This window comes from Cupressus sempervirens, chromosome 2 (assembly GCF_028749045.1).
Source record: "Cupressus sempervirens isolate cs-2001-9-10 chromosome 2, ASM2874904v1, whole genome shotgun sequence".
In the NCBI taxonomy this organism is placed as follows: Eukaryota; Viridiplantae; Streptophyta; class Pinopsida; order Cupressales; family Cupressaceae; genus Cupressus; species Cupressus sempervirens.
This window is the reverse complement of record NC_143119.1, coordinates 764,584,843-764,602,093: the sequence shown is the minus strand read 5'-3', so window position 1 is coordinate 764,602,093 and position 17,251 is coordinate 764,584,843. Positions and strand designations below refer to the sequence as shown.

General features: G+C 37.8%; 1 protein-coding gene across 2 annotated transcripts in view; it reads right to left on the bottom strand.

The window, feature by feature from the left end:
• The window catches only part of LOC149575692 (uncharacterized), a 228,605-nt gene that overhangs the window by 193,576 nt on the left and 17,778 nt on the right, over positions 1-17,251 (bottom strand). For both annotated transcript variants that reach the window (XM_089815445.1, XM_089815446.1), the window contains exons 8-11: positions 17,025-17,220; positions 16,457-16,629; positions 16,184-16,358; positions 15,971-16,024 (exon numbers count right to left, since the gene is read on the bottom strand). In XM_089815445.1, coding sequence (XP_089671571.1) covers positions 15,971-16,024; positions 16,184-16,358; positions 16,457-16,629; positions 17,025-17,220 — 598 coding nt within the window. The remainder of the gene's footprint in view (positions 1-15,970; positions 16,025-16,183; positions 16,359-16,456; positions 16,630-17,024; positions 17,221-17,251) is intronic.

Sequence of the window (17,251 nt, the reverse complement as noted above, 5' to 3'; positions counted from 1 at the left end):
GGCGATTAAAAGAAAAAGGGGTCCCCAAGATTTGGGGCAATGTGTGAAAACCTCACAACAACACGCACACACACAATTAAAGGTAGATAACATGTCATATATCACCAATTAAAAGATTAATTTAAATTAGCTCCACCAACTCAAAGTTGGAGGTCTTCAAGATGCCTTCTGGCATATGATGATTAGTCACAATCTATTAAATCTCCTCAGCCTCTATGTAGATTCCTTTGACCCACTCAATCTATGTGACAATCATTTGCAATATCAAATTCACTGAGTGAAAAGCATGTGTAAGTCCCCATTTTAGTAGCTTGGCAAAGTCAGTTCATCAGTGCGAGCCTCGTGAGCTAAAAGTGTGTTTTGAGGGTCTTTGTTCAATGACTTGTTATTTATAGTAAGTCAATTTTAATACTATTTTTAGCAATACAGTTGAGGCACCTAGTGATTGGCATCTTTAGTGATTGATTGGATTGTTTAATGGAGCTTCATATTATAAGTTCTTTATTAAGGCTATCTAAATGAATAGCTTTATCATTAAATTGTTATAATTCGCTGGCGTGTTGAAGAACCCTTTTAAGTGAGAAGTGTCTTCATGAAGCTTTTAGCTTGGATGTTATTTATTCAAAAGTTTAAATGACAGCTTCTAATTGAAAAGTGTGGTGATGAAGCATCTTTAATGAAAACTGTGAGAAAAAAGCCAAGTTCATTTTTGTATTATAAAAGAAACTTCATGGAGAAAGCAATTCATTCTATGTCATTGCTTATTTTTCATTGTGATTTGTGCTGAGGGTTTCTACATGGAAATTCACTGAGGACTCCCTTTCTAATTTGCACTTTGAGCTAATGAAACACATAGCAAATTGTGTATGATTTCTGATTCTGATCATCAATCCACTGTCGTCATTGAATGGCAATGGGATAATCTACCGACTCTGAAAGTGACATCCAAGTTTGGAGGGTTGCATTTCTGATAAAGCTCAAAGTTGGGAAAGATATCCATTATATTCTTGGTGTCCAATTGCTGTTGCTATTTCCTTAGCACGTGTGTTCAGATTGGATTTTTTTTTTTTTTGACTTGTTGTGCAACGTTGGCTTACTATGGAAGCCATTCGAATGAGACTGCATTCCAATCGATTCACCTCTGAGATATTCAAAGCCATTACTGGGCATATTTGGGTTGTGACTACTGTGGTTGAAGTGGTGTGAGATTATTGCTGTTGCGGGCCATTTTTGGGCATAATGCGATCACTAATTCTGGCAGTGTTTGGCATTCTCAAGGCAGCTTACCACCTCATGTTGGCTGCAACAGAATTTACTGAGTTTGGATTTTGCATTTAATTCAATCTGCTGCTATTCACCAGACGCCAAAGACATAATCAGGTTCCTTAAATGTATTGCATTGTCCATGAGTTCTTCCAATTGTAATAATGGCTTGCATCTTAATTGCAAAAGCAGTTTGGAATTAAAATAAGGAGTTACCAGGTTGCACAGCAACTGTTTGATGAAATGCCAAGCTATAGTTATGTGTTTCAGTTACATTGAATCAACTAGTATGCATGCCAAGTTTTTGTAGAAATGCCTAGTGGCTGTAGGTGCAAATTGGGATGCATGGCAAGTGTTTGTCTTTATGTCTATTAGCTGTAATAATTAATTTCAGTCATGTATATGTTTGTCAAAGGTCTGAAACAGTTCGTATATCATTTCTATAACAACCTTGCACTGTAAGAAGCATTCAATAACTTAATAAACTTAACAAATACAAACAGAGAATTCATAACAGCGGATTTGAATATTGTTTCCTAAGTGTTGAATATTCGTTGAGCTTCATAAATACAAATTGTGATCAGATTTACAAGGGATATCCTAGAATTGAAGGTAGAACTGGTTGAGGTTATTTACAGTGGTATCAGAGCAGTTTCCTGCCACCTTGTTCAGCAGATAAAAGATTATTAAATTATTAATTGGTCGTGTTTTCATTTGAGTGAGCAGCACTTTTGCACTTATTTCAGTTATGGACAAATACAGGAAACCTAATAAATATGGAAACCAACTGAATAACAAAAAGCAAACAAATGCCTTAATGGAAAGTATGGAAAAGCTTTCGACAAAGGATCCGGCAACAGTTGACAGGGTAGCTAGGTATATGGTTTCCATTTTTCAAAGGTCTTCGCTGAGAATGCACGAAGATAAACTAGTTTTTTTCACAGGTGAGATGTCCAGAAGTCTTCACTGTGAGTTTTCAACAGCTGGTGATCATGGTGAAGACAATCATATGCTTAGTAGTGCAGCCACTAGTCCTTTCCGTAGTTATGCTGTTGGAGATTCTACACTAGGGCATGTGGAGGTGTTTGTTTCATTAGAGGACAGTAGCATTGAGTTCCAGCAGTTTGAGGGTCCAAGAGTTAGTGCTTCGGAAAATGCCAAGGACATGATACCTACCTCTAATGGCAATCTTACATCAATTGGTAGTAGTAGGGATATGGGTAATATATGGTCTGATTTTCAGGATAGTAGTCCCTTATGTGAGTATGTTGATGATGCTGCAGATAGTACGACTATAGAAGATGCAATTGTTACCACTATTAGTTTAGACTCTCTTAATGAGGGTGTTGCTTTTGAAGACTGCGTGGAGGATATGAGCACTGACAGTCATGATTTTTATGGCAGCTATCATAGTGTTGAGTCAGTGCAGAAGACAACAGTCTTCTTAGGCAGGACAAATGATGGCATGGAGCTACCAAATTATGATACTCATGATTTGAGTGTTATGGAGGAGTTAGATGATGTAGATTTATGCCCTAGTGATGTTGATCTACACGATGACATTGAGTCATGTATGCAGTAGTAGCATATGATAACAGAGGGGCCTCGATTGAACGATGTTGATACTAGTGATGAAGGGACCCCGGATGTTTCATTGGATGATGATTCGTGCTACAACAAGTCTAGTATTTCATATCAAATGTTGGGTGATGACTCCGAGTATTTATTAGACTACAATAGGTCCAACGATCGGGATTTACACAAACTCGCAGATGAGGAGGAAGCAAATACATGCTAGGAGTTTGATACAGCAGTGGCTTCCACTTCTTCATAGAAGGTATTGGTAGCAGTACCTAGTAGTGCTACCTCATTGATGGACATGTTTGAGGTTGTTAGTGCACATGATGTTAGTGATCATGTGTTAAGCAGTGAAGATATAGCTTCCTATCACAATGTCAAGTTTGGTCAAAGGACATGCGCATGAGTCAAAGGTTACAGGTTCCTTATCCTTTGATTGGGCAGCTAAAGGTTAGCGATAGCATGATTGCCACAGCTTTAGAGAACTTTGATGTTGCTCGACAAATGTTGGTTGCCTATGGTTGGAGCGCTTGTGGGACAGATGAGCACTATGATGGTAGTCTTTCCCTTGAGGAGTTTCATGCTCTCCAAGAGGCTATCAGGATTATGAGACATAATTATTTATAGTTAGTAACAGATCAAGATTTCCTTCTCAAGAGAGATCAGGTATGTTATGATGCCTTAGGGGGAAAGGAGGATGTTGACGAGCTCAATCATGAGCTTGAGGTGACTGCGGACTGTCTGCAATGTTGGCACTCCAAGAGTCATAGTCACGTTTGGATGAGGTTACCATGGAGTTGGAGCATGTATAGTCCACACTAGCCCCATATCGAATTCAACTACATATCGTGGTGGTTGGTAGTGAGTTGACTTATATCGTGGTGGTTGGTGGTGACTTGACTTACATGGATAGGGATGATGGATGTGATGAGAATGCAGTTACATCCACCCTTGAGATGAGTTCAGTAGCTACATATGAGATGAGTGCATTAGTGAAGAATCGCATAGAGCTTCTAGTTCTGTAAGGTTCTCCAAAGGTTAGTCCCTTGTCAGGTGAAGCAAGGCAGCTCTTTGATAGCCATTCTGATGTAGAGGAGGATTCACACAATTCACAACACCACTCCCTCGACTTCACTAGACATGTTGAGTATCATCTAGTTGGGAGGTTGACTCTCAGTTGGGATGGTTCCCTCTGGAAACAACCCTATTCCTTCATCTCATACAGATGATAATAACAAAAAGTTAATAGTGCCACTATTTCAAAGAGATTAGTTGTGTATTACATGTGAGTAGGTTGATGCTTCTTCATATAATATCTAGTGCACAAAGTCATTTATGGAGTATATGATAGAGAGTGCGGAATCGCAAGAGGGACCATACAAAGCTTCTGAGGGTACTCTCATCCAAGGTTCTCGCGATACTCGACGTTCGGTGGGAAAGATTATAAAGACTTCAGCTATAATGCTTCCCCATAGGGATTTTGTGGTTGGGTTTGCTAAGCAAGCTACCCAAGATCTCGGTCGACCAGTTGTTCGGAGTCGGCGATTGGAGCCATCTCTTGATTTCCAGTGGGTACTGATGAACCTCTGATAGATATTGGAGCATTTTACCACAATTACATAGTGAGGGGTGCTCATTATTTCTCTTTCAACCCATAGGTAGACGATTTGGTTTCACATAGGTGTGGGTTGGCTCCAAGTTCACACTATCCTTTATGAGATGGGCTTGCACAATCTGCAATTAATGGGGTTAGTAGTTAAAGTTAGTAGGAGGCTACTTGCAGAGTCAGCATATTCATGACTATTTTGCAGAGGATGAATATCTGGGTTATGATACAGATGTTTTTGGGAGTACTAGTTCCTCTTGCACAAATAGTCTTTGTACTCGTGCTAGATTGGTAGGGTGTGAATGGAGTTCTAATCTACTAAATGATATTACATATCCATTTTTCCTTGTTATGGACATATGTGAGCTACGTCTCTACTAGGATCCAAGTGAAGACAAGTTAGGGATTGTGGATTAATTGAGGCTCCATTGTTGGTATGGTGACAATATATTCAAGATAGCTCTGTGGATAGAGTTATTATCACAAGAGTCTGCAGATAATGCTTGGGACATTACACATGCTTTTCCTTGGGATTCGGGTGGAAGGATATGTGCCTTTGGTTTCGGCAATTGCTTGAGGACAAGCAATCTTGGGGAGGGAGGATTGTAATGCCTCCATTTTAGCAGGTTCATGTAGCTTGGCGAAGTCAATTCATCATTGCGACCCTTGTGAGATGATAGTGTGTTTTGAGGGTCTTTGTTAAGTGACATTTTATTATAGTAAGTCAACTTCGAGCAGTTACTATTTTTACTAGTGTCTTTAAGGCACCCAATGATTGGCATCTTCAATGATTAATTGGATCATTTAATGGAGCCTCACATTATAAGTTATTTATTAAGGCTATCTTAATGAAAAACTTTATCATTATATTGTTATAATTTGATGGTGTGTTAAAGAAGCCTTCTAAGTGAAAAGTACCTTCATGAAGCTTTTAGCTTGGGAGTTATTTATTTAAAATTATAAAATGAAACCTTCTAATTGAAAAATGTATTGATGAAGCATTTTTAATAAAAAGTGTAAGAAAGAAGCCAAGTTCATTTTTGTATTATAAAAGAGACTTCATGGAGAAAGCAATTCATTCTATGTCATTGCTTATTTTTCATTGGGATTTGTGTTGAGGGTTTCTACAGGGAAATTCTCTGTGGATTGATTCCTCTTTCTGAATCACACTTAGAGCTATTGAAACACATAGCAAATTGTGTATGATTTATGAATTCTAATCATCAATACATTGTCGTTGTTGTATGGCAATTGGATAATCTACTGACTCCAAAAGTGACATCCAAGTTGGAAGGGTTTCATTTACTAATAAAGCTGAAAGTTGGGAAAGACATCTATTATATTCTTGGCATCCAATTGTTGTTGCTATTTCCTTAGCCATGTGTGTTCAGATTGGATTTTTTTTGACTTGTTGGGCAGCGTTGGCTCACTATGGAAGCCATTTGATTGAGACTGCATTCCAATCGATTCACCTCTGAGATATCTAAAGCCATTACTTAAGAAGATTTCTCTACACAACATTAAAATATAATAAAGTGTCATTAATATAATTTATTAATTGCTTTTGGCTCCAAAAATGACCTTTTCCACCATAACTTAATATTCTGACATGCAAGGCCACTAATTATTGTTCCCACAATTTAAAACTTTTCGTCTCCGTTCCAACGAGCTATAATACTAAGGTGACCAACCAGCAATACCAACAAAAATAGCAACCTCACCGTATTTAGATGAATAATAATAATAATTCACTTATCTTGCGAAAACAACTGAAGAAGCATTAGAATCAAAATCTGACGACACCAAAGTGATCCTGATGATGAAAGATAATAGACGCTCCCTCCAAGATTCCTGGAGCCCAAATTGGAAGCTTGAAATAAAAGTTGAGAGCATCATACAACTCCTCTAACTCAACTGAGCTCATCAAAACCAATAGTTTGTCTTACTATAAATAGTTAGTCCCTCAAATGGAGCCAAAACACACCATAGGATACTGAAGAGCCTATAACCCCACAACTAAGACCCTCAAATCCCACTGTCAGATCACAAGGCTCGTAATGATGAACTGACCAAGCCAACTACAAGAACCTGCTAAAAAATGGGGACATTATAGTCCTCCCTCCCTAGGATTGCTTGCCTGAAGCAAAATGAACATCACAGTCCACCTGGATCCCATGGGTAGAACTGTGTATTATCCATGCTCTATACAAGCAACTCCTGTAGCACCAACACCCAAATAACGGACATCACCATTAGAATCATTTGAAAATTGACCCTAGGCACTGATTAAGGCAATGACTCATCAGAACTCAACCCAACTGAAATACCAACTCTATCCACACCTAAGTCCCCATCAAATTGACACTTACACCCAACTGCAGTATGGAGATGGTAACAACCATAGGTACCTGAACACTACCACCAACTTCAACCTCTGCCAAACTGTCCTGGGTGTGTAAATACCGCAAGGGGTCTAACTTGCAGCTTTCAATCCCATTTGCAAAAGATGGTGCTAACCCATCCCATAATGAATGGTATGAAACTAGAGCCAACCCGCACCGACGTGAAACTAAGTTTTCTACTTGAGGGTCAAAAGAAAAGTTATGAGCACTTCTCACAATGTAATGCTGATAAAAACTCCCAATCTTTGTCGAGGGCTCATCGTCATCAAACTGGGAATCAAAAGATGGCTCAAATCTTTGACTTTGAACTATTAGTCAGGCGGAAACCTGGACAAACCTCTCAGCAAACCCAACCACAAAATCCCTATTGGGAAGCATTGTAGCCGAGATCTCTACAATCTTCTCCACCAATCATCGTATAGCATGAGAACCCCGAATGAGAGATACCCTCAGATACCCTGTATGAATCCTCCTGTAAATACGATCTCTCAAGCAAATACTGCATGAATGACTCAGTACAGTAGAAATTCTATGCAGAAGCATCAACCTGCTCCCCCGCAATCCACAACTGATCTCTCTGAAAATGTGACAATGCCAAGTGTCCAATGCTACTAGCTATATGAAAAGAAGAAATAGATTCACTTCCAGTAGAAGGAAGCAAATCACCATGAGAGCCCATCTCCACTAATGATCTCACCTGCTCTGTACATACTACACTCATATCTAGGATGAATGTGTTTGCCACATCATCACGTCCCTTATCCCCAACCGTAGAAGAAAACTCGCCACCAACCACTATATGTAACTAAACAGTGTCTGAGGCTAGTATCGATTGTACCTGCTCTAACTCCACAGTAACCTCATCCAACTATGATTGTGACTCCTAAAGAGACAACTGAGTATATTGGAGAGAGTCCACAATCACCTCAAGCTCTTGGGTGAGCTCAACTACCTCCTCCTCTTTCCCTAACAACATCTCATAACAGGTGTTACCCCACTCCAAGAGGTAATCCCTGTCAGCAACTAACTGAGAGTAACTATGCTTCAAGATCCTGATAGCCTCTCAAAGCGCATGAACCTCTGCTAGAGAAAGACTACTATCACCATGCTCATCTAACACAAGAGCACCCCAACCATATGTAGCTAGCATCTGAGGGATACCATCATAATGCTCAAGAGCTGAAGAAATGTCATTATCACTCACCTTCAACTGACAAGTCACATGATGCCTTTGTAACCCCTAACTCCTATGCAAGCTCCATGTTTCACTAACTGCAATGCGATAGGAAATCGAACAAGAACTACCCACCACAAGATCACTCACTGCATGTGTGCTATCGACCATGCACAACTTTGCATCTGAGAAGCAGCCACTATGTACCTCAATCAACTCCTCATCTAAAGAAATGGAAGCCCTCGCAATATCAATATCCCCGTATGTCTCAGCTTCCACCTCAAAAGATAGATCTTGTAAACATTGATCCTGGGATCCATCCAATTTTTCCTCGTTGTCATCAGCTGATACTTGGCAAGGGATATCTTACCCAGTGTAGCTCATAGCATCATCAAATGTATCATTAGATGTGTCCATATTATCTGCATCCACATCTCCTAATAAAGCCTCAACTGTTGATAGCTAACACTGCACACATGACTCAACGTCAAGTTGTGAATCACTAATGCTAGAGCATGAACCCACATCTACTGATTCCGCTGTAACACACAAATCACCAACATCACATCTTGGTGACTCCATACATGCATCAGTCCCACCTAAGGAAGCAATTGCTCTCTACACTAGAGCTACTCTATGATAGCTCACACACAAATCTCCATAATAATCCCCTTCTCGAGAGAGCCTGAAGTATCTATAGTAACAACTGCATCAATTGTCTCTACACCAACTACAGCAACAACTCTAGGAGCCTCAAACTATTGAAGCTCAGTGCCGCTATCCTCCACTACCACTGACACAACCACATATCCCTGTAAAATAAGTCCACCATCAACACTGTGGATAGGACTAGCATGTGTCGTACTAAATATAGGTACATCTGCATCATGGACACCTGTCAAGAAAAACTCAAGCCTCCTCGCCGACCTTCTAAAGGCGGAAACTATATACCTTACTGCCCTCTCAACTGTCTCTGGCTTTGACACGCTCTCTATCATCCTCTGTTGATGAAGCTTAAGTTTCTCCATACTCTCCTGCAAAGCATTCATTTTCGTGCTAACCTCCTCATTACTCCACTGACTTCTAGAACTGTCAATCCTCCTATGTCCGTCCATGGCTAGAAAATGCTAGAGTGTTGGTCACTCCAAATGCAACAGCGAATCTGAAATAAAATAACTTTCCCACCCCACAAGATGGCAAGAAACCTCTCTGATAGCATTGTAATAACCCTAACCGGTTACAACTTTATCAAACACCACATTCTTTTGTAATTCAATTGTCTAACATTTCGTCAAATACTTTGCAAGCAAGCTTTGATACCAATGTAATAAGCCCCGTTGACTCTCAAACAATAGGTAAGACATGCCTTGAAACCCTTTGAAATGAAGTCTAGCAGTAGCAAAAGAATTCTCCAACAAACAAATACAACTGCAGATATATAAAACACTGCTCCCATCCTTTGTTGATGAATTCTCCATCAAACAAATGCAACTGCAACCATATACCTTAGCACCCTCTCAACTGTCTCTAGCTTCGACAAGCTCTTCGCCATCCTCTATTTATGAAGTTTAAATTTCTCCATACTCTCCTGCAAAGCATTCATTTTCGTGCTAACTTCCTCATTACTCCACCGATTTCTAGAACTGTCAATCCTCCTATGTTCATCCATGGCTAGAAAATGCTAGAGTGTTAGTCACTCCAAATGCAACAGTGAATCTAAAATAAAATAACCTTCCCACCCCACAAGATGGCAAGAAACCTCTTTGATACCACTGTAATAACCCTAACCGGTTACAACTTCATCAAACACCATATTCTTTTATAATTCAATTGTTTGACATTTCGTAAAACACTTTGCAAGCAAGCTTTGATACCAATATAATGTGCCCCGCTAACTCTCAAACAATAGGTAAGACATGCCTTGAAACCCTTTGACATGAAGTCTAGCAGCAGCAAAAGAATTCTTCAACAAACAAATGCAATGGCAGATATGTAAAACATTGCTCTTAAAGTGCAAATAGAAAATAATGCCTAGCAGCAAATATAAATGGGTACTCAACCAACTCCAAATTAACCAGCACCCAACCGCTTCTTAGCCCAAATTGGAAGTCCGAAATAAAAACTAAGAGCATCATACAACTCCTTTAACTCAACTAAGTTCATCGGAACCAACAATTTGACTTACTATAAATAGTAAGCCCCTCAAATGGAGCCAAAACACACCATAGGCTACTGAAGAGCCTATAACCCCACAACTGAGACCCTCAAATCCCATTGTCAACTCACGAGGGTCGCAATGGTGAATTGATCAAGCCAACTACAAGACCCTGCTAAAAATGGGGACATTACATTCATGACTATAGATTGTGATCAGATTTACAAGGTATATTCTAGTATTGAAGGTAGAACTGGTTGAGGTTCTTTACAACATGGTGATTAAAAAGTATACCTCTACATAGCCTCCACTAAAGAACCCGCTAGCCTACAATTTTCAACTTTGCCAATTATAAATTGGACAACATTTTTAGGGCCCACCATATTGATTGATTTTATAAGGATATTCGCAATGATAGTTGCTACTAGTTTAGTATTTTAGGTTCTCGCTATATTTAGCGAGGTCTTCTAGAACTTTAGTTAATGGTCATTTAGGCTCTTTAATTTTCTTATTCAAATCTATATTTAGGCATTGTCTTTATTTAAACAACTTTCCTTTTTGATTCACAATATTAGTAACGTTTGTAAACTCTATTTAAAGTTCATTGTTAATACAATAATAATTACATTTTTCCGTGAATCTGATTTTTTACAAGTTCATTGTATTAGAGCAGTTATGATTTTTGGACAAATTTTTTAGTGAAAAGTTGATATTTATTTTTCACCAATTTTTATTATACAACCTAATTCAAACCCATTTAGGATTTACTACATATCCAGGCCCAAAGTTGTCTGAGTCAAAAGTTAGAAACAGAAAACCCCACATCACAAATCCCAAGCTTTTACAAAAGACTTTAGTTCATGATTTTTGTGTCTTCGTTTGGCATCTTCTGCAATTCTTTTTTTAATGCATTTGTTTTATCCGCGATTTGTGTTTTGTTTTTTTAGGATTGATCAACCTGACTTGCATCTTCCAAACCTGTGCACAATTCAAAATGCAAAGGTCCAAACTACAAAAAAGATAGGAAAAGTTCTATGCACCTGACTGCACCTAGTGCTTTTCCGCAAGTTGTGCATCTTATTCAATGGTCAGGAGACTGCCATGTTTGTATTTTTTGGGATACCCGACGAAATTAACAAAACCAAAGACAACACTTTTTGTGAAATTTTTGATCCACTATACTCTGATAAACACCTGCGCTAATTTTAGGATTTTTCTAGTGCAATTTCTAATTTTATTTTTGGTAGTTGTTATTTATCATTTTTTCTCAAATGAAACCCTAATTCATTGATTTTGGATTTCTATTTTATTGGCTTCTTGAGGTTTTTATTTTTAATTATATTTTGTTTTTCTTAGCCATGAAACGTTGAAGGTTCATCCAATCTATTTTCTTATTAGGTTTCAATTTTGAACGTGTTCTACCTCAAATTTCATGTCTTCACAAGGCTGACCAGCAACCTCTATTTTTGCGATGGCATCTTTGACCAATAGTATGTTGGATAGAAGTTAGTATGAGTGTAATGGGATGAATGTAGTCGAGAAGTTGTCATATCAATCAAACTCTTAGGTACAAATGATCAACTCCCTCAAATACCTTCCATCAAAACAGCTGAAGGAATCTTGGACATCTTGAAGGACCTTTATGAGATATCCATCAAGATTCTTTCTTTCTTTCTTTCTGTGACCAATTAGAGGCTATTGGCCACAAGATAGAGGAAGATGATATGGTAGTGATCACACTGAAAAGCTTGCCCGATCGCACTTCATAGAAGTGCCCAATAATATCACTTATACTAGTGTTGCCCTAACATTGTATGATCTTTGCAACAAGCTTCTACAGCAAGATAGATGGAAGGAACAGTTTGGAAGTTATGCCAACTCCTCTTTTGAACAAGTGCCTTCCCAGTGCAAGCCTCCGACAAGAACACAAGTACACCTTAGTTCCCCCTGCAGAATGTTTTGAAGCATTTGTGACTACATGACATGTGTTGTCTTCTACAAGGTACTTGATAGAATGACCATTATGAGAGGGCATTAGAATTATTTTTGTATCTTAGGTTCTCGCTTTATTTAGCTCGATCTTCTAGAACCTTAGTTAATGGTCATTTAGGCTTTCTTTTTAATTTGCTTATTCAGTTCTATATTAAGATATTGTCTTTACCTAAACAACTTTTCTTTTTTATTCATGTTATTATTAGTGTTTGTAAACTCTAATACAATAATAATTCCATTTTTCCGTTAATTTGGTTTTTAACAATTTCCATTCCATCCATCACTTGCCCCTCATTATTCAATGCCTTCAAAAATATTGCCCCTTTTAGGGACATTAAAATCACATCATTCAATGATCTATTTCAAGCCATGTACCCTTGATTGCTCATGAATCAATAATCTTTTCATCAATCACGAATGATGGGCACACCTATTTCACGCCATGTATCCTTGATTACTCTCAATGATACCTCTACTAAAGTTTTCTCCTTTGCCACTAAGGTGGATCATACATTTTCATACCCAAAATTAACATAATCAGCAAGTGCCTTAGCAATAGTTGTCATCATATCCTACTAATATGGAGATCGAATGAGGTTGAAAGGAAGCTTACTGCCATAAATGCAAGAAGCAATGCTCCCATCTGCAACCTCCCTTGCTTTGTTTGTGAAGACTTTTTCCTATAAGCCTCTTTTATGTTAAACATTATTTTCTCATGAAGATGGTGGCAATGGCATAAAAGAGCATGAGTCTACTAGCTGTGATAAGGCACCAGGACGTTCTACATAATTTTCTTGGCATATGAATTTTCTGTTTACTTTGATCTACAACTTACCATGTTACCATCCTCTTTCTCTTTAATATATGTCATTATTTGTTGCTTTGTCAACTCCCCTTCTGCCAGGGACAAAAAAATTTTGCCAAGAGGGGACTAACACAAAAGTGGGCTTCTATTCAACTATAAGTCTCACCACTAAGAAGTTGTTCGATCGTTGTTGCCAAAGAGGTGAAGCAACAAAATATTTAAATGAGCTCTCCACACTTGGGGCAATTGAAATCGAAAAAAAAAACCATTGTGTATGAACATAAAACAAAAACACATTACAAATTTACAGCCCTACAACTACAGAAACAAAAATCACATTATAATTTAAATCTTTAAAAAGCCATCAATTCACCTTTGATGGTTAAATATTCTTTGTGCAGCTATTTCTCCACTATTTCTCTTGTATCCCTCACCTTTGAAGAAAAATTAAGCAACCTCAAAATCACAACAATGGCAACTTAGAGGACAAAAAAGTTTTTTTGATCTTTTATGCTTATAAAATGAAAACAAGTGATATGTCCTCACTTTAGGGCAAATTGTGCTATTGGATTTATTTTGTTTAAAAAATATTAAAAGTGTTGCTTATTGTTTTTCATGCCCAATTCATGTCCTAGTAAAACCTTAGGGAAAACAAACCTTGGCCCCAATTCTAAACCTGAACCCATATTGGTGCATATGGTTTCTTGGAGAACCCAATGACATAGACAAAATGTTACAAGATTCAAGAAGAGTTGGCAGATTAACAGATTTCCGGATGATTGATTAATTAACAGAGGAATTTATGTGTTCCTTATAAAGAATTACAAGGACGTTGTTTCTAAAAGAAACAACGTAGACTGAAGACTGAATTAGAAACAAAACTAGAGACAGGATAGGAAACATTTCTATCTGGACTAAAGACAAAAGAGACGGGATAGGAAACATTCCTATCTAGATTGAAAGACGGACTACAGACAAGTAGTTGACTATTATAGAAAGTATAAGATATTATCTTAATACCCTCCCTTAATGATCAACGTACGAATGTCGGAACATTCTGGGATAATTGAGACCCTCCCTGGATCTATAGAATGCTGAAACCAAGAAGCTTTGCCAGAAGAGTGCTATGACTCAAAATAAGTTGCAATTACAAAACTTCGTTTTTGTGGAAAAAATAGTAAAACTCAGAATCTCACGCAACCTTGCGTATTACAGACAACTTGAAATGATTTTTGAGGAGAAAATCAACAAACCCAGAAAAAACAGAAACAAATTCAGAAGGCTCTGCTCTTGTTGGAAGTCTCATGAAGACCTTTTAGATGTGTCCAGATTTCGGCAGCTATCTTGCCGGATGGAATCTGAGAAAGCTGGTCATCAGCTACGGATAGTTTGAGAAGCATTACTGCCTCTCGATTGTTCAGATCCCATGTATCTTGATCAGGACCCGGAGAAGTCGAACGCTGCGTAACACCCAAAACAAGTTGATCGGTGATTCGATATTCAAAGATTGCGATGATGCGCTGCTTCCAAGTTCCATAATTGCGACCATTGAATTTGGAATTATGTTCGAGCAGAATATTTGTCAGAGATGCCATGGCACGTTTTTCAATGACAAACTGTGAAAATCTGTGAAGGCACGTTCTTCGAGGCAAAAATACGAAAGACCCATAAGAGAGCTCGAAAAACCCATAAGGAATCTGTTGTCGTTTTTTGGATCTGCTGGCTCGAAAATCGAGGCACAAAAATCGAGGCACCCAAAAAAAACAGACAACCCAGTTGAGCTCTTGAAAAACCCACCAAGAATCTGCAAACAAAATATTTTTTCGACCCCAAAAATTAGGGTTTCGAAAAAAAAGGCCCTAGCTGAAAAAAGCTTGAAAAAACTTCAGATTTCTTGATAAAAAATGGCGGATTTTTCTTCAAGGATCGATGTGCATGGACGAATGGGGCTAGAGTGTGCTGAACAAACACAGGCAGACCCGAGTTCGAGAATTTCTCTAGGCCGAAAACCCTAAGCGGGTTTTAGAGAAATTCAACAGAAAAAATTTTGAAAAAATTTAAACAAATAATTTCACGAAGAAATTATAAATTTTTTCGAAAAAATTTAAGTAATAGCTCTGATACCATGTTACAAGATTCAAGAAGAGTTGGCAAATTAACGGATTTCCGAATGATTGATTAATTAACAGAGGAACAAATGTGTTCCTTATAAAGAATTACAAGGACGTTGTTTCTAAAAGAAACAACGTAGACTGAAGACGGAATTAGAAACAAAACTAGAGACAGGATAGGAAACATTTCTATCTGGACTGAAGACAAAAGAGACGGGATAGGAAACATTCCTATCTAGATTGAAAGACGGACTACAGACAAGTAGTTGACTATTATAGAAAGTATAAGATATTATCTTAATACAAAATGCCTATGTTGGATGAAATGAACAATAATAAATGTCAATAACTCCACTAATTCATGAAATTCGCCTTTGTTAATCATGAAGCAGGCAATCAACGATTCAACTTTCTAAGCCAACAAACAAGAATTTCAATGCCATAATGATTTTTTCATGCAGCTCAGTAGAGTGTTTTTTAGCAATGAATTTCAATGCAGCTATGTTGGATGAAATGAACAATAATAAATGTCAATAACTCCACTAATTCATGAAATTTGCCTTTGTTAATCATGAAGCAGGCAATCAACGATTCAACTTTCTAAGCCAACAAACAAGAATTTCAATGCCATAATGATTTTTTCATGCAGCTCAGTAGAGTGTTTTTTAGCAAAAATTTGCATCATGCCTTCACCATTAGTAGACACGAAATAGGAGCAAGGTGACTTTGGAGCAAGAATAAATCTTACCATACTAATTTTGTATGTTTTATCAAATAAAGTCATTATTCAACACCCAAAAAATCCATCACAGCTAAACCTTTTTGTTTCCCATTTCTAGACAATGGTTTTATGAATACTAGCAATGGTTGATGAAGTTGAATACCTGCAGAAAATCCTGTAGCTGAAATGGATCTAATCCAGGAGAAGGATACCAAACCTGAAATAGCATAATTGCAAGAGCAAGATTAATCCGATCTGTTTTATCATACAACTAAAAACACCAAAAGCAATAACTAGTGAATTTAAAAAATTAATCTCTCATGAAAAACTGTCCCAAATCAATTATCACAATTTTCTAAACAGTAAGGTCATCCACCTGCATTCCACGATGACCATAGTCCAACCAAGAAACCTCGTCAATGAGATTTTCTTTACCCTCTGACAGTTCGCTGGTTACCCAAAACAGTTCTACAGAATTAGTCAGCTCCCGTTCACGACCTTCATCTAAATCAAGCAATGAAAGTTTGCCGTTCAAACGCAGAATCAAGCATCTGTTTCCATGCAAACAAATTTTAGATATTTGGGTGCTAGACAATCATCACTGTATAGTAGACAACTGAGTTACATCATCCTTCATGCTAAATTGTACCTCTTAGGCTGCCTCTGAAAAGTCTCTGAACCAGATTCTATATTTTGATCTCTTGGTGCCACTTCAGATCTAGAAAATAATGTCCCGTCCTTTGGAGAATGATCGGGAATGAAGCGAATTGCAACAGGATGTTTCTTAGCTGTCATGATAGAAAGTTCCCGTACTGCAGATAGCTGTTTGTCATTTTATTATAGCAGATGTAAAGGAATATATGCCATATCAAACTAAGAAGTAACTCTCAAACTTATGTTCCTTAAAAAAAAAAAAAGATGCTGCCAAAAAAGAAATTTGAATATTGGAAGTGTTTATGGATGTTACTGTGTAGTTGTTTGTAACATCAATATTTCTGGATGTAACTATGTAGGTGATCTTAAGAACTGACACAAGATACTCTTACACAGTTGCAACCAGATGCACTTTTGATAGTTATCATGGACCCTAAAAGTATGATGTCAATTATTTGAATCTCTACTGATATAAGAACTAAAGGAACCCAACACTAACTGAAAAAGAATATAGATATTTTTCAAACAAACTACTATCAAACAAGCTCAAGTATGAATTAAACCTGCAAAACTGGAGCATTTGAGGGTGATAACTCGCCCCAAAGTTGAGCATGGAAAACATGAACATCAAAAGGCCGATATGTTACAAGAATATAATCTTGGCATATATCCATCACCATAGGCCTTCCCAAAAGAGCCCTTCGACAAAGCAGGGAGGATTGATCAAGATGATATCTTGGATAAAAGAGCAACTCATAACTGAAAACATAACACAACAAAATGTCACTAT